The 27,939-nt window shown below is 39.4% G+C and overlaps 1 protein-coding gene across 1 annotated transcript in view; it reads left to right on the forward strand.

Moving 5' to 3' along the window:
• Positions 1–14,868, forward strand: part of col4a5 (collagen, type IV, alpha 5 (Alport syndrome)) — a 68,055-nt gene extending 53,187 nt beyond the window's left edge. The window contains 14 exon segments of the mRNA XM_071206492.1: positions 435–561; positions 1,140–1,319; positions 1,844–1,894; positions 2,462–2,647; positions 6,922–7,055; positions 7,136–7,208; positions 8,063–8,134; positions 8,292–8,420; positions 9,324–9,422; positions 9,659–9,871; positions 10,367–10,544; positions 10,951–11,065; positions 12,363–12,535; positions 13,206–14,868. Coding sequence (XP_071062593.1) covers positions 435–561; positions 1,140–1,319; positions 1,844–1,894; positions 2,462–2,647; positions 6,922–7,055; positions 7,136–7,208; positions 8,063–8,134; positions 8,292–8,420; positions 9,324–9,422; positions 9,659–9,871; positions 10,367–10,544; positions 10,951–11,065; positions 12,363–12,535; positions 13,206–13,287 — 1,812 coding nt within the window. The 3' untranslated portion in view covers positions 13,288–14,868.
• The last annotated feature ends 13,071 nt before the right edge of the window (positions 14,869–27,939 follow it).

A 27,939-nucleotide genomic window follows, 5' to 3' on the forward strand; every position in this document is an offset into this window, starting at 1 on the left:
TATCGCGATAGTATCGTATCGTGGGGGGCCTGTGATTCCCACCCCTAGTCCTTTCCCATTTCACTCTGTTTGGCTTAAAGACCTGGAATTCTTTCTGAAGCTTGAGACGGTAAAATATGCTCTTAAAGGGTCTGTAGGCGGTTTTTATAAGAAATGGCAATGTTGATCGATTATTTCAACAACTTCCAAACACTCCCGACCTGATAGCGGGAAATTATCTTTTAAAGTTTTTATTTATTCGTACATATATTCTTATTTATATTTGTACTTACTGATCCGTTTTTACCTGCCATTTTATTTACGTATTGTTAGTAATATAATTTGTTTTTGATATCTGAAGGTGGAATCAATGTTTTATTTTTTTATTCAACTTCTCAAGGTGTGCCGGTTTCATTTTAGGTCAGCTTTTAATCTTTTCGAAATGTGTCCCACAGGGTGAACCGGGTCAGCCAGGCTTCCCGGGAAATTCAGGACTTAAAGGAACTCCAGGATCTTCAGGTCAACCAGGAGGACCAGGAGGACCAGGGTCCAAAGGGGACTCCGGACTGCCAGGATTCCAAGGTACGTCTGAAGTTTGAATCAAGCTTTAAAGGTCACCTATTATACTTAAACACGTGTCCCCTCGGGAACAAAGACTCTCTCTCTTTTTGATCCATTGCTATAAAAACCTGTCTGAAAATGAGCTGATTAGATTTTGGCCACTTTATGATGTCATAACGATGTTTGGTCTTGTGTAGCCATTGGCCAATCAGCAACCAAGGTAACCGAGAGCTCCATTGAGTTCTTTGTAACCAGATGTCTCTCAGAGGGGCGTGGGGAGGGGCTCCTTATTTTCATCTAAAGTAACAGACAGAGAATCAGCACTTTGGAAACAGGGCTGAAACAGAGGGGATTATGGGTAATGCTGCAATGATCTGTTTGGAGTTTCAGCCAATCAGAGACAGGTTCTGTATATATATGAGACCTGTGATATATTGATGAATTTTTTATTTTTTATTTTGTACCTCTTTACTTGACTGTACTTCTTTTTCTGTATTTGCTTGAAATGTAGAAAACATGGGTGGAAAAAGTGCACTCAATGCATATTTTCAATGCTATTGATACGGAGCAACATTAACAGATGCGTTGTCTCTTCTCAGGTTCTCCCGGTACTCCCGGTCCTAAGGGTCTGGACGGCGGTTCCGGTGGTCCCGGTCTCACTGGAGCTCCAGGTAGACCAGGAGAGTCTGGAAGATCAGGAGGTCCAGGACAACCCGGAGACAAGGGTCAGGCGGGTCGGGACGGGATCCCAGGACCAGCTGGAGTCAAAGGAGACCCAGGTGAGACCACCGATAAGAAGAAAAACTACACTTTAAATTAAAATTGATAACATATTTCGTAGGGATGGGAATGACTGATCGAATATTCAAAATGGTTCAGGTTTTCGAATATGAGTTATGAATATTTCTATTGTAATTTATTTTATGTTTATGTGAGGGGGGCCTGAGTTGATTACATATTATCAAATGGATTAATTAAATGTATACGACAGTGCCATTTTAAATATCTTAAACATGTGTAACGTTACGCTTTAACGGAGAGTCCTACACGACAAACATGGCGTCAAAACGGAGTAACGTGTGGAAATGTTTCGACCAGGTTAGTGAGGGCGGTGTCAACTAGCTCAATGCTTAACCACATGCAATTCCAACATTAAACCTTGAGTTTTCAAACTGTGGTCACCCGTTCATTAAATTGGACAAATTCTATATTTATTTGAACATTTATTTTATTATTAAAACCTTTTTTATTCCCATCCCTAACAGTTTTGACTAATTTAACTTCTGTTTCCCGTCTCCTCCAGGTCTTCCAGGTTACGGTGGACCCGGGGCTTCCGGACTTCCAGGATTGCCCGGTGAGCAACAACCCACTGAATGATAATGGACACACACACACACACACACACACACACACACACACACACACACACACACACACACACACACACACACACACACACACACACACACACACACACACACACACACACACACACACACCTTAGGAATATACAAGCATCCAGTGCAATGTGTTGGGACTTCAAATGTAATAAAAAATGTTGTCCCAGATTAGAAGTCATATTTTTAGTAACTCAAACACACTCTAAACCTCAAAATTAATAACTTGTTTTCTTTTATTCACAATATTGATTTTTTTTTTGCGAGAAAATGTCAGCACTGTCCACACACCAGCACGGTGTTAGGCTTTTGAAAAAACAAAATGGGTGACAAAAGCCATGTGTATTTTACCACCAACTAATGACCTTCTTAATTTGTGGACAGCAGCCCTAAGATAATAATAATAATAATAATAATAATAATAATAATAATACATTTGATTTCGAAGCGCTTTTTCACAGTGGTGATAAAAAGGGAATAAAATATAAAAAACCCTAACTATCTTTACTTTATTTCCCTCTCAGGCTCAAAGGGAGACTCCGGTGGTGCTGGCCCATCTGGCACTCCTGGTTTTCCCGGATCTAAGGGAGATGCTGGTTTTCCCGGAAACCCTGGTCCCTCAGGCAACAGTGGCCCTTCAGGGTCTCCAGGTCTAGCTCTGCAGGGCCCCAAAGGACTCTCAGGACCCCCTGGACCCCCCGGAAGAGCAGGTAAAGCATTTGAAAATACGTATTTGTCTCCGCGTGTGCCGCCAGAAAAATTGCTGCCTGGTTTTCTGATTTGAGGGCTGGTTTGAGGGGTGGTAATGTTCAGAGAAAAGCATCCATTGGGATGGCATCTGGGAAAAGTTAGGGTTGATCAAACTTGGCTAAATTATTCGACGTGGTTCGTTGATATTAAAAAAATAATTGAGGATTTTTGTGCAAATTTATAACAAAATTTCACAGAAAATCTCGTACAATTATGTTTTTATTTCTTGTAAATTCCGATCGAATCTTAAAGAATATCTAAATGGATATGTTGGTATATTTCACACCTAGAATAGTCTTAATATGCAGTTGTTGGAGTGTATTACAAACAGGTCTGTAAAAGTGTAAAAGCTATGATTATTCTTTTTAATAGATAAATAAATGTCCGCCTTATGCAGCGTGTAGTTATTCGCCTCAAACGTACAAAACCTGCAGAATCATGTACGTAATTTTCAATACAAACATTATATTTACAAACTAAATAAAATACATTACATTAAGATTATTTAAAATGTAGCTGGTTTTCCTAACCGACGAAAGCCAGGCAGCAAACGGCAGAAACCGCACTTGTTAACGTGAATGCTTCCATCTCCATGTCAGTTGATTTGCATGGACGTTGTATCACTGTTTGAGCACCACCTGTCGACAGCACTGAGCACGGATGATCCAAATCCATTTTCACCAGGAATTGTCGTGGTGCTCGTCACGCGCCAATCACTGCTTGTCACGGGAGTTTGACCCCAAACTGAGCATGTGTTTACAGCACTTTGTTGTCTCGACATCGTCCAGTTATTTGTGTTTTATCCACCATTTCATTCGTCCTCATGTCTCCCTCACACCTTGTCCCCTTCTTCCCGATCCCACAATGAGGAAAGCTGTAATCCAGCCGTCTCTCCACGGCCATGATGTACTGTTCATGTGTGTTTTCATTGTAACCAGTGTGTGTGTGTGTGTGTGTGTGTGTGTGTGTGTGGTCGTGTTGGATCATTGAAATGTTGGTGTGAAACAGCTGAGCCTGAGACAAAGAAAAACTCTACTTGCATCTTAAAGTTAGGTTTTGTACATTTTATTTAACGGGTTTCAGTACACAGCCGCCATTTTGTCAATTATCTCAAAGCTAATTGACTAAACATAGAAACTATCAAAAATAAGTATTAATTACCAACACTTTAAAACTAAGATAATCTGTCATGTAAAAAGAACAAATCAAAATAACTGGTTGACACTAAGACAACTATCTTATCTTTTGGATCGGATATTTTTGTTACAATAACTTTAAGTTAAAAGTTGAGCTTTTGGGTTTGCTTCAAGCTTTGCTGTCTTGTGTTTTCTGTCCCACCAAATCAGCCATCTGCATGGACACTGTCTGTCCCAACACACACACACACACACACACACACACACACACACACACACACACACACACACACACACACACACACACACACACACACACACACACACACACACACACACACATAAAAGTTGAAGGTACACCTAACACACTGCTGGATATGGTGGACCTCCCTGACACACACCTTAGGAAGATACAACCATCCAGTGCGATGGTTTTCAATAAAAAGACAATTAGAAAACGTAAAAGATTAGAAGTCATTTTTTAGCAACTCAAACACACTATAAGCCTTAACATTAATATCTTGTGTCCTTTTATTCACAATATCGATTCCTTTGAAAGTAAATGTCAGCGCTGTCCACACACCGGCACTGTGTTAGGCTTTTGAAGAAACACTCGAGTGTTTTTCTGGGTGTCCGGGTGACAAAATGAAGCTATGTGTATTTCACCACCTGTGTTTCCTGTGGCCCCGCCCCCTCGTGTGATGACTGTCCGCCGCTGCAGGTCCAACAGGTCAGATGAACGACGTTGAAACGTCTGCTGCACGTTTTACAGAACCACTGTCTGACTTTGTACACTCTCTGATCTAAAGGGAACACACTTCTGCATTTACCTTTATTTCTCCTTTCTTTCACTTTCCATGCACTCTGATGATAGTTTAATGCACCCTTTTAACAAGTAAGCACCTTTTTATGAAAAATAAATCATGATAAAAAAAACATAATCCACTGTAGTAATTTTAAACTCACAGTTTTCTGGCAATCTTAACATGAATCATTCTGTACAATTCAAATATAATATGCAGAATGTGTTATGCATACAATATCTTATAATTTGTGCACGAAACCACATCATAATTAAACTAACTCACCTTGAAAATCAATGATTTTACTTTTACTGTCACATACTATAATTGTAGTTTTGTTGGATTTCACTGAAATGTGTTGTTTGTAAGCATTATTTGTATTTAAATATACTGGTACTTTAAAGTGTTAGTGATGGCAACAAGCAGTATCTCTTAAATCCAAAATGTCCTCCAAGCTCAGTTCTTTCTGAGGGTCACTTGGTAGAAAATACATCCACGCTAGCTCTGTGACTTGAGCAATGCTAAATGCTACATGCTAACAATGACAACGCTAAAAATTACAATGTTAACATGCAGATGATTAGATTAGATCAGTGTTTCTCAAACTTTTTCACACCAAGGACACTTAACCAATAAAAAAACACTCGCGGACCACCTAACTCCACAAATATCCAAAATCACATCGTTTTTCTAGAACAGATTACAAATTGCCTGAAAGTGGTACAAACAAGTGGCAACATGTGTGACGAAGGTGTTGCGCGGGGCTATATCATGCAATCAAAAGTGAAACTTAAGCTCGCTCCATTGCGGAGATATTCCCGGGAGAGTGCGGAAAACTCAATTAATTAATTTATCAATAAATGTGAAATGTTACCAATATACTCGCGGACCACTAGGGGGCGCTCACGGGCCACACTTTGAGAAGCACTGGATTAGATAATATTAGATCTACGTTATTCATCCCAAATTGGCAGTGTGTCACAGCAGCAGATTTACAGGCATTACACATCAGTTAAAAATAATTACTGATTACCGGCTGTAAAATGTCCCCTGTGCTAGTTTAGCATGTTAGCATGCTACATTAGCTAATTAGCACTAAACAAAGGATGAGGATGATGGGGAATCTCACTGGTTTTGCAGCTATTTCGTCGAAATGATACATTTTGACTTCACGATAGCACTATAGATGGATAGTTTATTTATTTTAGAACACAAATTAGTATATTTTTCTACCGTGTAACCTCCAGGGGATTAATATAATTCATTAACTTAACCTTTAGCTTGGAGCAAATGTTGAGGCCGTAGCACTTTTACCTTAGCACTTTAACGACAGCTGCACAGTGTCAGTATCTTTAACCCTTAGTGAATACCTCCTCTCTTGTTAAAGGCAATGCATCTTGTTTAGTGTGACTTGTGTTTCTGTACTGAAGCTTGCTTCTCTCTAAACCCCCTCTTCTTTTTTTGCAATTGTTGTGCCGTCAACCCGGCTCCGTTTTACCTGGGAATTCTGGGAAACCTAGGTCCTTCAGGTTAGACTCCAGGGTGGTTTTAATACATGCTGTCTTATATATGTGTCATGTGTGGTATACTGTGTGAGAATAAGTGAAAAGGTGTGTTTGTTTTTTACCATGTCTTTACCCTACAGGACAGGCTGGACACTCAAGACTGCTCACAATCATAATTTACTGCAATTGTTTTACTAATGAGTTTCATGTGGACGTTTTACTGCCATTCTTAATGGGGAAGAATTGTGTTGTTTTATGTAGAAAGTTTGATGTAGAAAGTTTTCTCTGAGGTAAAGCTGCTCTACAGGAAACAAATAATCTTGAATTATTGAAGAAGCTAGTAACATTACTATGATATTTTATCTACTATTATGAATTTCTTAGCCAGTAAAAATTGGGTTGTGAAACTAGTTTTCCTTGAATGAAATTGTAGTTGACATGATATTATCTTTGTGTTAGATGTATAATTATTACATGTATAGTATTTAAGAGTAAGTGCAGGCTTTGACTCAAGAAAAAAACGCTCAGTTCAGTTTCCATTAAAACAGTTACAAAATAAAAAGTTAGAATATGGTTGACGACTACGTTTTCAGTTATTAATCGACATGAAGAAAAGCTAAGTCTGTCAACCAATAGCAACAAAACATCTGAATATGTTGATAAAATACCGGAAATCCCACTTTTGACACGATGAATGGAAGCTGAACTGAGCCTGGTGAGAATACAAAGAGAGGAAACTTGTCTGCAAAATTGCTTCTGACTTTTTCCTTTCTTCCGTTCGCCTGTGAAGGTCAAGGTGGGCCCCAGGGTCCTCGTGGTCCCCCAGGAAGTGGCGGCATTAAGGGAGATAAGGGTATTCCCGGCGCTCTTGGTCAGCCAGGCTTTGGAGGACAGAAGGGAGAGAGTGGTGGTCCCGGATTCCCAGTAAGATAATTTTTCTAATCCTGTTCACTTGTAGTCGGGATGAGAAAAGGGACGGAGATGTAACTGTTTTTATTTCCCAGGGTACATCTGGTCTTAACGGCGGCTCTGGTTTGAAGGGAGATATCGGTCTTCCCGGCGTTCCTGGTTTCCCTGGTTCGTCCACTTTTCTTTTGACTAACTGTTAGAAAAATATCACTCGTCTCCGGCTTGAGCTTCAGCCTCAGGATCCGTGTATCTGTGGTCCTCTCCAGAATGGAAGTAGTCATCACGTACAGAGCATCAGCGAGTTCCTGAGCAGTGTCCTTCACATGCTGATATCCAAGAGAGGGAGCTACACAGTCACAAGATGGAGGAATACCGTTTTTTTGTAGAAAATCATACATCCTGTCACGTACAAAATACTGAGTTTTTCGCTAAATCGGAAAAATCTGACTTTTTCCTAAAAAATTGACATTAGCAAAAAAATCTGACTTTTACAAAAATAATTGACTTTTTCTCAACATTTCAAAATTCTGACTTTTTCACAAAATCCTGACTTTTTTTCTCAAAATCTCAAAATTCTGACTTTTTCACAAAATCCTGACTTTTTTTCTCAAAATCTCAAAATTCTGACTTAATAAAAATTCAGACTTTTCCTCAAAATTCAGACTTTTTATCAAAATCTGGAAGGAGTCATCACATCCAGAGCATCAGCTAGTTCCTGAGCAGTGTCCTTCACACGCTGATATCCAAGAGAGGGAGTTACACAGTCACAAGATGGAAGAATAGAAAGCAGTATTCAATGTTTACTTCAGATTAGCTCCACGTCAGGAATGAGCATGTCTCTTTCCATAGAGGCTGAGTCATCATGTTAATTAATTCGAGGTCATCACACATCCTGCCAAGTACACAGCTACAGTAGTACAGATATTGGAACAGTACGACAGTTTTTACGCCCATTTGTATTGATGTCTTGTTGAATAACCAAAAGCGAAGCCCCAACATTAATGTCCTCGTGTTTCTTCCAGGATCAAAGGGAGAATCTGGACTTCCTGGCGGCAGCGGCCTTAACGGAGATCCTGGAGATGCCGGAGGCCCCGGTGGGTGATCACATGTACAGCCTTAACTGGAACTGAAATGTCTTTCAATCTAACACCAAATATTTAGATATTAAGCGCCTCAAAGTATGTGGGATCTCAAATTGGGATTGCAAAATTATTTCAAACTGATTTATTTGTTATAACATTTGATTCTCAGGCCCTCCTGGTGACGCCGGTCTTTCTCCCACTCCCATCGTGGTGAAGGGAGAGCGCGGACCCCCCGGATCCTCGGGCCTGCCTGGAGGTCGAGGATCACCTGGTTCTCCTGGGCGTGAGGGACTTACAGGTGAGGGAACATGGACTCTTTCTTTGAGATGAATACACAACATGTACAACTAAAAGCACAACAGTACTAAAGTACATTAGACAACAGCAATTACATCTTTTCAATTTTATTTTACTTTTGACTATTTCAGGTTTCTTTTGGCTTTGAGTTTCTACGACTGTGGTCAATCAATAATCAATAATAAATCCAATAACAACACTCGATTCAATTCAAGTCAAATAGCTTTATTGGCATTACCATAAGACAGGGGTGTCAAACTCAAGGCCCGGGGGCCACATTCGGCCCGCGACTTCATTTTATGTGGCCCCACAAGAGCTTGCAAAGAATATAATATGTTTATTATACGGTTACATGCTACAGAACCACGTTGCCCATAAACTACATGTCCCACAATGCATCTCAAATATGACTTTTTTCTCAGAATTTGCCTTTTTTTCTTCAAAATATGCTTTTTTTCATAGAATTCCTTTTTCTCAAAATTAGATTTTTATTTCAAAATGTCACTTCTATTTCTTTTTAAATCATTTTGGGACATTCACACTGAAGAGACTTGCAATTATTTGCCCTAGACTTCTGCTTTCAGACGTAAGTTTTTACCCTATCCGATTATAATCCAATGCAGAGACAATAATGTAATATTTTTTTTTTTTTTTAAAAGTACGGTGTCCTTGGGTGTCATGAAAGGCGCCTAAAAATAAAATGTATTATTATTATTATAAACATTTAAGGAAAACAATATACTTTTTGAACATGTACTAGAAAATAAAGTAAGTAATTTTAAATACATTCACGCACAGATGAATAAAGAAGGACACATATAGAAATTGGTCAAATGCCACAAAAAACCTCTCAAGAAGTAGTTCCGATTTGTTTTGTTCATCTCCTCTCTCTGGCTGTTCTCAGGTCAGCCTGGTGGCCCCGGAGATTCTGGTGCTGATGGGCCTCCGGGCTTCAGCGGACCCAACGGCAGGAAGGGAGACACGGGCCCCGCCGGCAGCCCCGGTGAGTGAAGTTTAACTAATTTAAAGGTCACCTATAATCCACTTTTTATGTCTCTTCTACATCAACATGTGTCCCGTGTGTGTGTGTGTGTGTGTGTGTGTGTGTGTGTGTGTGTGTGTGTGTGTGTGTGTGTGTGTGTGTGTGTGTGTGTCTCCCAGGGGCCCTGGTTGTTATAAATTAAGACCCCTCACCACAGCTCCCACTTTTCTAAACCACGTGTTTCCCCCTGATCCCAGGCACGCGCGGTATCCCCGGCCCCACTGGTTCTGACGGTCCTCAGGGTCTCCCCGGTCCTCCAGGATCAGGGTCTGCAGCCCACGGCTTCCTGATCACTCGCCACAGTCAGGGACACGAAGTGCCGTACTGCCCCGAGGGAACCAGCCCCATCTACGACGGGTACTCCCTGCTCTACGTGCAGGGCAACGAGCGCGCGCACGGGCAGGACCTCGGTACGGGACCTTCTGCTACACACGACATGTACAATACAACGACTAGAAGTACATTAGAAACATACAAATTAGAGAACAGCAATTACAAAATACATATGTAGAATAAAATGTATTTATTTATTTAGTTATTTATTTATTTAGTGATATAGGAGTTACAAGACAAGTGCATACTAGTACAGAGTCTTGAGTCCATCGTGTTGACAGTGGTAACCTTAGAGACCAATTTGCATCTGCAGTCCCGGGCAGGTTGGTGGCATTTTAACAAAACATACAAGAGCACATAAAGACACCTGAGCACAATAACACCATCAACAACAACAACAACAACAACAACAACAACAACAACAACCTGAAAGTACATTAGCTTTCATTAAGTGCTGAAGATGCGCCCTGGATGTAGGAAAAACCTGATTCCTCAGCATTAAATTGGACTCTTTTCTTCTTCTTCTTCTTCCTCCTCCTCCTCCTCCTCCTCCTCCTCCTCCTCCTCCGCAGGTTCGGCCGGCAGTTGTCTGCGCCGCTTCAGCACCATGCCCTTCATGTTCTGCAACATCAACAACGTCTGTAACTTCGCCTCCCGCAACGACTACTCCTATTGGCTGTCCACACCCGAGCCCATGCCCAGCTCCATGGCCCCCATCACCGGGGAGGGCATCAAGCCTTTCATCAGCAGGTAGGGAAGGAGACGAGAAAGAGGGCACAGTCAAAGACAGAGAATTAATGAATGAAAACTTTATTACAGACTCAGGGTCCAGATATATATATATTTTTTTTTATGAATGAAAATACCGTTACAATACAATCCTGAATACAAAAAAGATATATATCCTATATATACACAGTCCACAGACACAATTATACATATGCACACATGAAGACATACATAGTTCATTCATTAATATGTTTATTTTTTATTTTCCGTGTGGATTTTCTTTGCCTGGTGTTCAGCAGTATTACATTGTTACTCCACTTCTCTCTTGAGTGAAGATTTGTTCGCCCGCTTTGAGACATGCTCTGTGGAATGCCCAGTTGGCTCGAGGGGAAATACGAGGTGTGTAACGTGACGTGTTTATGTGCAGGTGCTCGGTGTGTGAAGCTCCAGCCATGGTGATCGCAGTGCACAGTCAAACCATCCAGATCCCCGCCTGCCCCTCCAACTGGGAGGCCCTGTGGATCGGATACTCCTTCATGATGGTAAGATGGAATAAGTATATATAACAACTTTACAATAAGACTACCCTTTCACAGGCTCACTATTTGGCAAGAGGACTAAGCCTTATATTGGCTACTTAGCGAGAACTCAGTGAGCAACAGATACCAAGGATGCTGGCTGATGAAGAAGACCAAGTAAGCTAGGTAGCCAATATAAGGCTTAGCAGTACAGATAGATGTGGGCTCACTATTTGGCAAGCAACCGGTCACAGTCACCCTGTTCATCTCATGTCTTATAAAAGCTTGTTAAGGATTTAAAAAGTGTTCACAACCTAATTTAAAAACTGTTAAAAAAATAAGAGGAAAGGTTCACAAGAAATATAAATATACAAAAAAGGAAAAAAAAAAAAAAGATAAGAACCGAATTTGGGAAAGGTTTGCGTTGCAGCATCAAAAGACAAGGCATTGTACATTACAAGAAATAAACAATCCAAAATGTAAACATCTCAAATAGAAATAAAATAGCATTAAAAAAAGAAAATATACATTTACGCAAAAATATTAATCAAACTTCATCAAATCAAACTTTATTTGTACAGCCCAATATCACAAAACACGTTTGTCTACATAAACAACAACATCGTATATGATGGAGTTACAGCAACATGAGAAGACACGATAGATAGTGTGTGGAATACAAATAGAAATCAAACTAAATAAAATAAGTTACAACAAAAGACAATAAAAATACATTTAAATTAATTACCATACAAATAAAATGAATACCATAAAAGGAAGGATGCTCCAGAGCCACTGTTTCAAGGATGCTTCGTCATCGAGTCCCGCCGAAGGACTGTTCCAATGTCCAGGCTCCTTGGAATTCTACCGAGCCCGGCGTCCTTCGTAGCGAGACATTTCGAGGCTGCACATGTGTATCCTCCGCGGCCTTAAAATCCCCACAATGCTTTGCACACGGACCAATTTCCAAATCTTTGGCGGAAATCGCGCTCCATTTAAGGCGGGGCCTCGCACATGACGCACGCCTGTTCCACCATTCTTCGTTTTCCGAGGCTCGGAAGGATTCTCGCCTCGCTTCTGAAGACATGTCCTACCAAGGAAGCGTCCTCGACATTGAGAAACACCCCCTGTCTCTCTGATTAAAACAGGAAGTTGGTTCCAGAGAAAGGGAGCTCTGAACGCTCTGACTCCTGATGCAACATAGATCGGAATTTAGTCGTAGGAAAGCTGAACAGTTTTAGGTATGACTGTGCGGAATATAGAGAGGAATTCCCCTTCACATGACGGTAGACATGCCTAACTCTCCCCCTCTCCCCCCCAGCACACCAGTGCCGGTGCAGAGGGTTCGGGTCAGGCTCTGGCCTCCCCCGGCTCCTGTCTGGAGGAGTTTCGCAGCGCCCCCTTCATCGAGTGCCACGGCAGAGGAACGTGCAACTACTACGGGAACTCCTACAGCTTCTGGCTGGCCACGGTGGAACCCTCCGAGATGTTCAGGTACGCAAACGCATCTCAACCTGTGTGTAATAGTTAGACTGATATGATATCTTTAGGGTTTCTGTATCCTACCCAGGGTTCTTCTTACGGGCATTAAAAAACCTGGAAAAGTCATGGAAATTCAAAATGCTAATTCCTGGCCCTGGGAAAGTTCTGGAAAACAATATAATTTATATTTTATCTAATCGCCGAAATAGTAATACTATAATGATAATACATACTGTATCGTAGTAATGAAACGTAAAATGGCATTTAACTGACGAGGTGTTTTGCTGGTGAGAGATTTTAATTAGTAGAAGCTAGTAAGCCTACGATTGGATTGTTTTAGATGCATGTTTCAGACCGTATTTTCCTGTTCCGTGTTAAAATAAACCATTCCCATTGGTTCCGCTGAGAAAGAGTCGTGTCTTTGGTCATGGACAATTAGGTAAAGGTCATGGAGAAGTCATTGGTGAAAAAGTGTATGAACCCTGACAATCTCTGTTGGGAAATATTATCTACCCTCAAACACATCTCAATCTATGCTGTATGTGCAAGGCAAGGCAAGTTTATTTATACAGCACCTTTCAGCACCAGGCACTTCAAGGTGCTTTACAAAATGATATATCTCAACACACTTACACCCATATCCATATTTTAACCATACCCCCCCCCCCCTTTGTCCTCACAGGAAGCCCCAGTCTGAGACTCTGAAGGCGGGTAACCTGCGGACTCGTGTGAGCCGCTGCGTGGTCTGCATGAAGAGGACGTAACGGCAAACGGCAACAGAACACACCTTTAACCGGGGACACACGATCAATAACGCGATGATTGGATGACGGGGGGGGGGGGGGGGGCGTTAGTCACCATGGCGACAAGGTGGATCCATCGGTGGATTTGTCTCCCGGATAAAAAAAAACGAAACAACCTTACACCTTAAACAATGGTGCTACTGTGCAACACAGCTTAAACAAAAAAAAAAAAAAAAAGAATCTTACATTTTATTCTTTGTTCCTCTTAAGAAGTACCTCAGACAAGGACAACGATCCACTAAATGGTGCCATGATGGATGTGTGACAACAAATATTCAACTCTTATCCCTTCTTTCCCTTTTTTTAAAGCCACTTTTGACGACAACAATGTGATGTTTTTGTCGGCCTTGTTGATGAGGAGGTTACCAAACGGGCACTTTGACTTCGGAACATCCGAGACGAGAGATGCACTGACGACGAGCTTCCCGTAGTGAGACTGCCTTTTTCTATTACTAAAAACTCACACTGTCTCTCCTCCCGCGTCCTTTCTCTGTCGTTCAAACGTCTGGTGGTACTAACCCTGCTGTAGCCCGACTCTAACATCACACCTTCTTCCTTTTTTTTGTAAGTAATAAAATGTGTATATTGTGTAAAACACCTTTTTTGTTTTTAGTGTATTAGGGTCCTGAACCGGTACCAGCTGTTTGTCATACGACCATTTTCCAGGTTCTTTTTAGCACACACACATTCAACACTCACTGACACACATCCACTCAGATTTTTGTACAAAGTAAGGCTTTTATGAATGAAACAGTATTTTATATATAATAAATATATATTTGAAAAAGAGGTTAAAAGGTATATAAACTTTATTTCGGCTGTGGGGGAGATTGTTCACTGTTTTCAAACACACAAAAAGAAATCCAACTACTGAACGCCGACAGAGCCGTTTCCCTGACAGTCTTGTATGATATTAACGAAGCCAATCGCTTTTGTATTCAAATTGTAGAATTGATAAATAAAGGGGGTTGCTTTTAGGTAGTCTAATGATTAGGGGAAAATATTTGTGCAAAAAAAAAAAGGATTTGAATTAAATCTTGGCTCCTCGATTAGGAAACCTCCATTTCTTGTTTTGTGTTTTTTAACATTTCCAGGTGCTGGGCTTAACTTGTACAAAAAGAGGGTCTCCTGGGGTTTGACGGGGGCCTGTTTTCGCACCCAAAAAAACTTAAAATCCACTTTCACTGGATTGAATTTTTATCCCAAATCAGTTAAAGTGTTCACACTGATCTGTGGAAACACACGTTCAAGTGTCTGTACATGTATCAGGTGTTTCAGTCCCTGATGTGACGTTTCCGTTCCGCCAGGCGTTCACAAACCTGACGTACCGAAAGTCTAAGAGCTGTTTTAGGGGAGAAGATTTATTTTCCTGTGATTTTATTGTTATTTTTATTTTTTCAAAACTGCTTTTATGAATTCTAATTATGTCAACCTGGGAGAGCGATTTAAAAAATGTGTATTTTTTTGTGTTTTTTTCATGTTATGTTATCCAGAAGTTGTTATAAACTTTTAAGACTGAAATAAATACTATGTCCAAAGTGCTGTCGTGTGAAGATATATCATTTTAGTAGAACATTTGTACAAGTATGAAGGTTTTAGGGTTATTTGACCAACATTAGCGATCATAATTTATAGAAAAAGTGTGATTTTTAGCCTAGCATAATTCTTAAAATATATTAAAAAACCATTACATGTCAATCGGTGTGATGCAAGCTAATAATCTCCTCAATATAACATGTTTGAAATATATAGGAGTGAAGGCTTTTCCAAGGCTTTTAATTTATGTCAGTGAGATTTAGAGATAGAATTGCTTTTGAATTGTTGTTTTACTTCACTGTTTAAGTATTAAAAGTAGGGCAGGTAAGAATGGAGAAACCAGCTAGAGAAAGCGATAGAATTTGAAAGTACGCAACCGAAACAAATCTGCCACTTCCTCACAGAGCCCCTCCCCCAACACACACGAACGCGCACATGACCAATGAGGGCACGAGATAAATGTGTGCCCAGATGGAAGACTGACAGGCAGGTAGGCCATCCAGTTACTTTAGCCGGCTCAGATGATTGGTCGTGCTTTATACAGAACTACGGCTTCCACAGATGATATGTTTGTATTTTTTCTCAAAGCATTTCATGTATTCATTGCTATCGGGACGTTCAGAGCGTTCCGTGGAATATAACGAGTGTTTCTGAAGTGAATTACCTACCCCACTGTACCTTTAAGTGGGGATTTCTCAACTCAAAACTACACTTTGACAGCCAGTAGCCAGCAGGTGGCAGCACTACCACACAGAGTCAAGGACACACACTTGAAAAGTTGAAATGATCAAAGTACTGATTGTTGGCTCCATTATAATGGCATGTTAAAACACAATCGTAACTCAACGTGAAAAAACATATTTTTAAATCCACAGGTTGTAAAAACACAACGCTCGAGCCACTAAAGAATATCTTCACAAATATGAATGAAAACAATCTCTTGGATCTATTAATGAAGACTCATAATCAATTGATTACAGAAGATAAAGTAAATAATGGCCTTATTTGAAACATGCAAGTACATTTATTCTGATTGGTATAAACAATATATGACCGATGTTTCACTTATAACAAAGACGACGTAAAAAAAGGGGATCAATCAATGTTTATTTAGAGAGCCCAATATCACAATGTTACCTTGGTCTCAGTGACTTCACAGTGTGTACAGAATATCAGAATGACGATACGACACCCTCTGTCCTTAGAGCCTCTGTCCTCAGACCCTCTGCCCTTAGACCCTCTGTCCTTAGTCCCTCTGTGCTTAGAGCCTCTGTCCTTAGATCCTCTGTCCTTAGACCCTCTGTCCTTAGACCCTCTGCCCTCAGACCCTCTGCCCTTAGACCCTCTGTCCTTAGTCCCTCTGCCCTTAGACCCTCTGTCCTTAGAGCCTCTGTCCTTAGAGCCTCTGTCCTCAGACCCTCTGTCCTCAGTCCCTCTGTCCTTAGTCCCTCTGTCCTTAGAGCCTCTGTCCTTAGAGCCTCTGACCTTAGAGCCTCTGTCCTCAGACCCTCTGTCCTTAGACCCTCTGTCCTGAGAGCCTCTGTCCTCAGACCCTCTGTCCTCAGACCCTCTGTCCTTAGTCCCTCTGTCCTCAGACCCTCTGTCCTTAGAGCCTCTGTCCTCAGACCCTCTGTCCTTAGAGCCTCTGTCCTCAGACCCTCTGTCCTTAGTCCCTCTGTCCTTAGTCCCTCTGTCCTTAGTCCCTCTGTCCTTAGACCCTCTGTCCTTAGAACCTCTGTCCTTAGACCCTCTGCCCTTAGAGCCTCTGTCCTCAGACCCTCTGTCCTCAGACCCTCTGTCCTCAGTCCCTCTGTCCTTAGTCCCTCTGTCCTTAGAGCCTCTGTCCTCAGATCCTCTCTCCTCAGACCCTCTGTCCTTAGTCCCTCTGTCCTTAGACCCTCTGTCCTTAGAGCCTCTGTCCTCAGACCTCAGTCCCTCTGTCCTTAGTCCCTCTGTCCTTACTCTGTCCTCAGACCCTCTGTCCTCAGACCCTCTGTCCTTAGTCCCTCTGTCCTTAGACCCTCTGTCCTTAGACCCTCTGTCCTTAGACCCTCACATCGTACAAGGAAACACTTCCAGAGAAAACCCACAGTTTAAAGGGAACATGGGAGAAACCTCAGGGAGAGCAGCAGAGGAGGGATCCCTCTCCCAGGACGGACAGACGTGCAATAGATGCCGTGTGGAAATTGAAAAGATAATACATTTGCAACATAGGTAGTCCAGATGTTTGGAAATGCATGTGTGTATAATAGGAAGATGAATCCACGGGGATATCCATCCAGTGGAGTTTTAAAACGATCGATTAAGATAATAAGCTATCAGCAACAGAACAGGCACGCGGGATACCCGGAGATGACAGAACAACCGGAAGTTACAACATGCTCACCGCAATAGTGGTCCGTTTGCTCGGGTGAGTCCTGATGCCTGCTTGAAGAACGACGACCTTTAAGCCACCGTAGGAGGACGTGAAATAATAATAACTAAGTATTTCCGATTCCAAGAATGAGACATAAGAGAATTATGCACAGGTTAAAAAGGAAGGGATGAAGAGGTCGATAAGTTGATAAATGAAGGGAATTGGGTGAGGGTGGGAGGGGTGAAGGGATGTAGAGGGATGAGAGGATGTGGATAAGGATCAATCCCTTCAAGGGTGAAGTAAACAGAAACAAAAGGTGGCCAATGTGTGGAGTGAAAGTAGTCCTTTATAAATGCACGAAGAACGTCTTAAAACACAGACGGCACAAACCGAAAGGAAAAACATGAAATGAAGTGTTTCTATGTTTCCTTTTCTGTTATCCAAAGCGACTTACAATAAGTGCAAGAAGATACAACCTTGAAGAAAACAGAATCATAAGTACATCAGGTTTCAAAGAGCCAAAACATTTCAAGTGCTACTCAACTGGCTTTCGTCCTTTGTTGGTATTAAGTCCTTTGTTAGTAATGTTATCGCTCGAGGTGGAGTCTAACAAGATGAGTTTCCAGTCTGCGCCGGAAGATGCGTAAGCTTCCTGCTGTCCTGATGTCAATGGGGAGCTGCAGCTATTGTTTGTTTTCTTAATCTGTTTAAGGCTGTAGGCTTTCTTTGACTGATCTACTTTGTGGATGGCATTAGCTTAGCTTTAGAGAGTAGAGATCGGAGGTGATCTAAGTGCTGTAAGCTGTTCCTGATGGAAACACTCAGAGGGCCACTAGTTCATCACAAAGCGTACACGTTGGGACTTTGGCGCTACTAGTGCCGCTCCTGGCGTCAAAAGTAGGCTTATGTGGGAACTAGTCGGACAAAAGTGCCACTAGTTTCTGGAAAAGAGTGACTAGAATAATGTTTTATTTAACTAGTAAATAGCCAACTAGTGTAGGCAGCTGCCGTCTGATATCAGGGATATGGACTCAAACGGCTTGCCGTAGCTGCGCAACAAGACACAAAGCATGATATAATAATGGCTGGGAGACTCCCTGGTGATAAGAGAGCCCATCCCATTACTAGAACAGATTACGTGGTACTTCTGGGAAGCCCAAAGAGTCCAGAATCCCTTAATCAGAAGAAGTGTACACTATAAAGTAGGGCTGTTGGCTTTGGAGCAAACAACAACAATGGCGCACATTTGGTCCACATCGGATGGGATAAACTTGCACAGAATCCCGTCTACAGGTTCATGAATGCCCTACCAAGACAATGCATGAACTATCTCTATATCTAATATGAGAGCCCATCCCATTACAAAGAAGAGATTATGTGGTCCTTCTGGGAAGCCCAAAGTGTCCAGAATCCATAAATCAGAAGAAGTGTACACTATAAAGTAGGGCTGTTGGCTTTTAACCAAACAACAACAATGGTGCACATGTGGTCCCTTTGGAAAGGATCAAATTGTGTCCGAATTAGGGATGCCAGCGATTATTCGATTATTCGAATATTCGTTACGGTCTCCAAAATCGATTTTATTTATATATTTTTTTTTTATTATTTATATATATTTTTTTTATTATTTATGTATTTTTTTTTTTTCTGGCTTAGTTTCAACCAAAATATATATAAATATATATATGCTAATAATAGTAATAGTATTAATAATTGTAAATGGCCATTGGTCACACCACCAGTTTGTTTTACTGTAAACTTGGAGGAAGCCTGCGTGCAGAGCAGAATAATCGATTATTATTTACCAGGGCTGCCGAATAATCGATTTTGATCATGGTCAGTTTCTGGCAACCCTAGTCCGAATCCAACCTACTATCTCTTAAACACCAATCAAACATGGTTAATATCAGAATATATCCAGAATCAGATTAGTTTAAATCTGAAACATCAAAATTATCGAGCAGGTTTCCCCTCAGGACATATTTTACAAAACCCTAGACATTTCAGCTAGCGGTTAGCATAGCACAATCACGAGTTCTATATCCTGGTGTTTGTCGGGAAATGTTCGGACCTGATGTGCAGAATATTTTGAATAATGCAGGTATGGCACCAAATATATGTGAAATCTGTATAAACATGCTGTAAATAGGAAGTACACGATGCCCATATATATAGGATATACATATTGTATACATATTTGTATATTGTATTTTGTATGCGGGATTGTTGGAAACGTTATTTCCAACAATAATTGACATTAAAGTTGACGTTGAATTTTGACTTAAACCAAGATACAACATTGATAATCTTTTAGCTCTGATGCTGTGTCCGATAGCAAGCGCATGACAAATACAACAACGTAATGTTAGCTGATCAGAATCCAACCCTTAAGTGGAACAGGAATGTTATTATTTTGTAGGTCAGGCGCTTTTCCTTCCAGTAGATATCCGATTATCGTCTATATACGTCTGGGGGATGCCTGGAAAGCACTCTCTCTCGTTACCTATCAGCGCGACTGTGGCTGTGAGGTCAGATCCATCGGACTTCAATCCTTGGCCCAAAAACACACACTTGCAGCAACACACACTGGCTGTTGTTTTGAAACTCTAGCACCAGTTTGCATCCCCAGTGGGCCCAATGGTTCTTCCATCAGTAATGGAAGCTATGGGTCACATGCTGGTGTCGAAATGCCCCCCGCGTGTTGCCCCGGCCTGACCCTCACACACACACACACACACACACACACACACACACACACACACGCACGCACACACACACACACTTCATCATCATATCTGTGCTGACCTTAATGTGGAAGTCTGTCAGTCGGCAGGGAATGTATTAATGATGCAACTTACCGTCTAGTGGATACACTCGTAGGCAGATGCCGAAGCTACCAACAATAACACGGAGGACAAGTCATCGGCACGATTTCTAGGGATACGTTTTTTTTTTAGCTACCCTATTCAATTAAACGATGTGTACAGTTTGACAAAGTTGTTTTTGTCTAACTAACTAACTAACTGACTGACTAGCTAGATAACTAGCATCGTTGTTAGCGTGTGTACTGCCACATCACTACAGACTGCTCGACCAACCAAATTAACATACCGCTTATATCTAACAGCAGTATTTGGGAACCTTGTGAAGAAAGCTAAAAAGCGACAACTCATGACTCATTTTAGGAGTACCCCATAATGAAAACAAATTGATTTCGAGATGCGGGAACTGGAAGTCTAAAAATGCTGACTCATTCTGAGCATTTTTTAGTTATGCTGTCCTCGAAGCAAGGAGAAATGACACATAGTACACATGAAAACACACAATTCAGGATGTCTCCTATCAATGGCAATGATAATAATTAATATTTGATCAAGGGCAGTGAAAATATTACTTGGGCATACCTACAACAAATCTTAAAGGAACTTTAAACAATAAATAACAAACCAAATACAAGCTTAGTTTTTCAAATATTTTTAATATAAATTTCGATTGAATTGATTTTTTTTTAACATGTTAAAAGGAAAAGTAATCATACAAATGGTGATACAATTTCATACATCTTACCAATCAAAGACAGGGTAAATTCAACTTTAATGTAGCCTACATGAGCTCTTATTATCAACTTGGCCTGCTTTCATTCATTTCTCCATTGAACAACTGGCTGAACTTACCCCAAGGCCCGTGGTTCCCTTTACCCCATAGCCACCATTTTAGAAAATATAGCCTTTAGTCATCTTTAGCTTAATGATTCCCATGGTTTAATACGCTGCCAACACATCAACATATACAATATATGTCTTTAAACCGGATTTTGTTGTTGTTGACATGACAGCCAATATAGCTGACATAAATAATAAATGATATAAATGTTTACTCACCAGACCACAGTGAGCATCTCTCTTTCACAGGCAATGAGAAATGGGTGGAGCTTGCATAATTTCTGGTCGCTTGATTACAACTATAAGGCGTTGCTGGTTACAGGGGGTGGTTCAATTTACCCACTGGCTCAATTTACCCCCTTCTCCCCTAAATGACTCTTTTATTGTGGCTCTATTGGTCAACAACACAAATCTGTTGTGACTGTGCCTTCAAGACAAGTAGGGAGGTGTTCAATTCAGCCCACACAGAGAGAGGACTAATCAAGTGAAACAAGTGAAAACCCCTGTTGATGATGTTAGCAAAGGGCTGCTACACATCCAGCAGACAGAGAGCAACATTAGCATAAATGATGTTGTTTCCTCCTGATGAACGTACATCAAATACTCACATACTATCCTCTTATTTCTTTATTCCTGAAAAACACATTTGACTCTTTAGCTGCTACATGCTCAACAATGTTCAAGAGCTAGCATGTACTGTAGCTAGCTAGCTAACTTTGTCTGCTGTCTGGTGCTTAGCGGTTAGCATCCAGTGCTAATAGCTAATCCCTGACACATGATAAACAGCATAGCTAGGCTACTACAATATATTTTTGTTTTACTGTAAAGTACATTAGCTTAAATACAACACATGTTCTTGTACATTACACATTTATTCAGCCTTTTTTTCTACTCCAATACATCACAAAGGCATATTGTAGTTGTACAGCTTTTTTGTTGTTCAGATTACAGTTTTACAACCCTTTTCTTGTCCAGTAATTAAACCTTGTACCTCTAGATCAGGGGTGTCAAACTCAAGGCCCGGGGGCCAAATCCGGCCCGCGACTTCATTTTATGTGGCCCCGTAAGAGCTTGCAAAGAATATAATACGTTTATTTTATGGTTTCATGCAACTTTACAGAAGCAGGTTGCCCATAAACTACATGCATCTCATTTTGTGACATGGCACTGAAGAGACTTGCAATTATTTTCCCTGGACTTCTGCTTTCAGACGTAGTTAATTACTAAGTTATTATCCTATCCGATAATAATCTAATTCAGAGGCAATAATGTTATTATTATTTTTTTTTATATGTTAATTTTCAGTCTTTATTTCGGATAAAAAAAATAACAAATAAAAAATGTGAAAAACAGAATACCGTATTGTTATAATACAGTATTTATCCACATTCATGGTAATATTTGCATATTCAACAAAAAAAAGGCTTCATATTAATAATAATAATAATAATAAAAAATCATATGTGTCCGAAAGGGAGTCGAAGGAAATGCTTATTAATTCCCACCGCTTACTTGATCAATGATTGTCCTTTAAATCATTATGCAAGTTATTCCGACACAAATTTACATACATATACAATCATTTCTCATCTTCAATCACATAATACATTATTTTATATATATATATAATATATATGTATATTTATATAGTTACAGCCAGGCCTTTGAGTGCAACCATAATGCTAATGAAATTGAGTTTGACCACCCCTGCTCTAGATTGTGATCCGGATCAAAGGATGCAGCTATTCCTAATGTCTTGAGAAATAGGATTCTAATTCTTAGGCTTAACTAATTCTAGAAAAAGAGCCTTCTTGCTCGGCTTGAAGTGCATCGTCACAGCCGCTTTTCAGAGAAACTCAATGTAAAGTTGACTTTGGACATCAACACGCCTACACATATATATGAGTATGCATTGCTATGGATTCAACGCTATAATATATATTACATTTCATATCTACAGTAGTAAAATGCAACACAATACAACAGTAATATTAATCCAAAAAGCATCAAGCATAACGATAAAATAATTGTACTTTTAATACATTTACTACAATTTGCTTATAATACTTACATACTTTTACTTAAGTTTTGAATGCAGGACTTCTACCCATATATAGTGGTGTATTTCACAGTGTGAGTAAATTTCTCAAGAAAGGTATCTGAATATTTCCTCCACCACAGCATCTGTTGTATCTCTTATCTCAGTGCTTGTGCTTGTGCGTTTACTCATAACGTCAACAAATGGAAATGGAAATTCATTAGAAAGGATGAATCCTCTTGAATAAATATCCGTGCTGGCGTATGTAAAGCCCCAATATCATCAGGGAAAGTTTCCCAAATGTCTATCGCAGTTCAATCGGAGGGCAGTCCGAGGTTTACTGAATATATATCAGATGTGGTTTTTCAGACTAACAACTTTAATTAGGACCCTTGAGTTTGACCGTCATTTGAACTGTTGTCGCTCAGCAACAAGCAGAGAGGGCAAATGTACACACATCCTTTACTCAAGTAGAAGTACAGATACTCGTGTTTAAAAGTACTCTGGTAAAAGTAGAAGTACTGACTAAACTTCTTTACTCAAGTGAAAGTAAAGATGCTTTGAAGTGTACTTCAGTAAAAAGTACCCATAACTAACAGCTGCTTTAAAGAGTACCTGACCTCCCTTTATATCAATAGAACAATAATGTCATTGTTAGCTAATGAATGTTTCCATGGTGACCAACGGCAACATGGCAACGTTTCCATTGGTCCCTCTTCTTTAGAGAAGACCAGGAAGTGATGGATACACAGATCGTGTTCCAACCAATAGGCACGCAATGACTCTACAGAATAATGACCACGCACCAACACACATTCAGACTAAAGGAACCAGCTGTTTGGGAAATGAGAGAAGTAGAAAGTACAGGTATTTGAGTTCAACATGTAAGAAGTAGAAAGTACAGGTATTTGAGTTCAACATGTAAGAAGTAGAAAGTACAGGTATTTGAGTTCAACATGTAAGAAGTAGAAAGTACAGGTATTTGAGTTCAACATGTAAGAAGTAGAAAGTACAGGTATTTGAGTTCAACATGTAAGAAGTAGAAAGTACAGGTATTTGTGTTCAACATGTGAGAAGTAGAAAGTACAGGTATTTGAGTTCAACGTGTGAGAAGTAGAAAGTACAGGTATTTGAGTTCAACGTGTGAGAAGTAGAAAGTACAGGTATTTGAGTTCAACATGAGAGAAGTAGAAAGTACAGGTATTTGTGTTCAACATGTAAGAAGTAGAAAGTACAGGTATTTGAGTTCAACGTGTAAGAAGTAGAAAGTACAGGTATTTGAGTTCAACATGTAAGAAGTAGAAAGTACAGGTATTTGAGTTCAACGTGTAAGAAGTAGAAAGTACAGGTATTTGAGTTCAACATGTAAGAAGTAGAAAGTACAGGTATTTGAGTTCAACGTGTAAGAAGTAGAAAGTACAGGTATTTGAGTTCAACATGTAAGAAGTAGAAAGTACAGGTATTTGGGTTCAACATGTAAGAAGTAGAAAGTACAGGTATTTGTGTTCAACATGTAAGAAGTAGAAAGTACAGGTATTTGAGTTCAACATGTGAGAAGTAGAAAGTACAGGTATTTGAGTTCAACATGTAAGAAGTAGAAAGTACAGGTATTTGTGTTCAACATGTAAGAAGTAGAAAGTACAGGTATTTGGGTTCAACATGTAAGAAGTAGAAAGTACAGGTATTTGAGTTCAACATGTAAGAAGTAGAAAGTACAGGTATTTGAGTTCAACATGTAAGAAGTAGAAAGTACAGGTATTTGAGTTCAACATGTAAGAAGTAGAAAGTACAGGTATTTGAGTTCAACATGTAAGAAGTAGAAAGTACAGGTATTTGAGTTCAACATGTAAGAAGTAGAAAGTACAGGTATTTGAGTTCAACATGTAAGAAGTAGAAAGTACAGGTATTTGAGTTCAACATGTAAGAAGTAGAAAGTACAGGTATTTGAGTTCAACATGTAAGAAGTAGAAAGTACAGGTATTTGCGTTCAACATGTAAGAAGTAGAAAGTACAGGTATTTGAGTTCAACATGTAAGAAGTAGAAAGTACAGGTATTTGCGTTCAACATGAGAGAAGTAGAAAGTACAGGTATTTGAGTTCAACATGTAAGAAGTAGAAAGTACAGGTATTTGAGTTCAACATGTAAGAAGTAGAAAGTACAGGTATTTGAGTTCAACATGTAGAGAAGTAGAAAGTACAGGTATTTGAGTTCAACATGTGAGAAGTAGAAAGTACAGGTATTTGAGTTCAACATGTAAGAAGTAGAAAGTACAGGTATTTGAGTTCAACATGTAAGAAGTAGAAAGTACAGGTATTTGAGTTCAACATGTAAGAAGTAGAAAGTACAGGTATTTGTGTTCAACATGAGAGAAGTAGAAAGTACAGGTATTTGGGTTCAACATGTAAGAAGTAGAAAGTACAGGTATTTGCGTTCAACATGTAAGAAGTAGAAAGTACAGGTATTTGAGTTCAACATGTAAGAAGTAGAAAGTACAGGTATTTGAGTTCAACATGTAAGAAGTAGAAAGTACAGGTATTTGGGTTCAACATGTAAGAAGTAGAAAGTACAGGTATTTGTGTTCAACATGAGAGAAGTAGAAAGTACAGGTATTTGAGTTCAACATGTAAGAAGTAGAAAGTACAGGTATTTGGGTTCAACATGTAAGAAGTAGAAAGTACAGGTATTTGTGTTCAACATGAGAGAAGTAGAAAGTACAGGTATTTGGGTTCAACATGTAAGAAGTAGAAAGTACAGGTATTTGGGTTCAACATGTAAGAAGTAGAAAGTACAGGTATTTGAGTTCAATATGTGAGAAGTAGAAAGTACAGGTATTTGAGTTCAACATGTAAGAAGTAGAAAGTACAGGTATTTGAGTTCAACATGTAAGAAGTAGAAAGTACAGGTATTTGAGTTCAACATGTAAGAAGTAGAAAGTACAGGTATTTGAGTTCAACATGTAAGAAGTAGAAAGTACAGGTATTTGTGTTCAACATGTAAGAAGTAGAAAGTACAGGTATTTGTGTTCAACATGTAAGAAGTAGAAAGTACAGGTATTTGGGTTCAACATGTAAGAAGTAGAAAGTACAGGTATTTGGGTTCAACATGTAAGAAGTAGAAAGTACAGGTATTTGAGTTCAACATGTAAGAAGTAGAAAGTACAGGTATTTGAGTTCAACATGTAAGTAGAAAGTACAGGTATTTGTGTTCAACATGTAAGAAGTAGAAAGTACAGGTATTTGGGTTCAACATGTAAGAAGTAGAAAGTACAGGTATTTGAGTTCAACATGTGAGAAGTAGAAAGTACAGGTATTTGTGTTCAACATGTAAGAAGTAGAAAGTACAGGTATTTGTGTTCAACATGTAAGAAGTAGAAAGTACAGGTATTTGAGTTCAACATGAGAGAAGTAGAAAGTACAGGTATTTGTGTTCAACATGTGAGAAGTAGAAAGTACAGGTATTTGTGTTCAACATGTGAGAAGTAGAAAGTACAGGTATTTGTGTTCAACATGTAAGAAGTAGAAAGTACAGGTATTTGTGTTCAACATGTGAGAAGTAGAAAGTACAGGTATTTGGGTTCAACATGTAAGAAGTAGAAAGTACAGGTATTTGAGTTCAACATGTAAGAAGTAGAAAGTACAGGTATTTGAGTTCAACATGTGGGAAGTAGAAAGTACAGGTATTTGAGTTCAACATGTAAGAAGTAGAAAGTACAGGTATTTGAGTTCAACATGTGGGAAGTAGAAAGTACAGGTATTTGAGTTCAACATGTGGGAAGTAGAAAGTACAGGTATTTGAGTTCAACATGTGAGAAGTAGAAAGTACAGGTATTTGAGTTCAACATGTGAGAAGTAGAAAGTACAGGTATTTGAGTTCAACATGTGAGAAGTAGAAAGTACAGGTATTTGAGTTCAACATGTAAGAAGTAGAAAGTATCACTGTAAGCCCCGATAAGTTGAATCTACTTAAAAAAATAGAGGAAAGTGGTTGCCTTTAAAAATTTAAGTAAAGCATTATGAAAACTTGAGTAAATTAATCTTAAATTAATCAAGGACTGGAATTGTTATTTGAAGTACAATGCACTTCATGTGAAGTTGATTTTACTTAAAATATTGTGTAATATCAATTGCTTTGCCCAATTATATAACTTAGAATTTTTAGTTGAAAGTGGTTACATTACGTATTTATATTTTTTATTCCGTCAACTACAAAAAAGACACAAAAATAAAGTTTTACCTTTTATTAAAACTTGGATACAATGAAATTGAGCATCTTATAAAAACTGTAGCAAAAATATTGTACCATACATTTTCACATTAAACCATAGCAATCTCTCTATATATAAACAGATATATATCGCTCTGAAAAAATTAAGAGACCTCTTTAAAATGATAACTTTCTCTCGTTTTACTGTTTGTAAAAACTGGATTAACATTTGTGTTTTATTCTATAAATTAATGACTGACAACATTTATCCCAAACTCCAAATATTCTCATTTAGAGCATTTATTTACAAAAAATACCAAATGTTCAAAGAAACCAAAAAAGATGGAGTGTTTTCAGACCTCGAATAGTGCAAAGAAAACAATTTAAAATTCATTTTTCAACACAGCTTTCATGCGCCTTGGCTGCTCTGCAACACCTCTCACATTGCTGTTGGGTCACTTATTAAGCCACTCCTGGCACAAACAAATCAAGCAGCTTGGCTTTGTGTGCCAGGAGACATAAAGTCTTTCAGCAACAATGTGACAGACTGGTGGCGAGCAACCAAGACGCATTGAAAGCGGTTATTGAAACATCTGGATTATTCCATCAAATATTGATTCCTGAGCTCTTCCTAAGTTAAAACATTAGTATTGTGTCGTTTAATAATGAATAACTTGTTTTCTTTGCATTATTTGAGGTTTGAAAACACAGAATTTTCTCTGTTATTCTGACCAGAAAAGTATTTTCTGCAAATAAATGCTCTAAATGACTTCTTTGTTTGGAGTTTGGGAGAGATGTTGTCAGTAGTTTACAGAAT

This window comes from Pseudochaenichthys georgianus, chromosome 18 (assembly GCF_902827115.2).
Source record: "Pseudochaenichthys georgianus chromosome 18, fPseGeo1.2, whole genome shotgun sequence".
Taxonomy (NCBI): Eukaryota; Metazoa; Chordata; class Actinopteri; order Perciformes; family Channichthyidae; genus Pseudochaenichthys; species Pseudochaenichthys georgianus.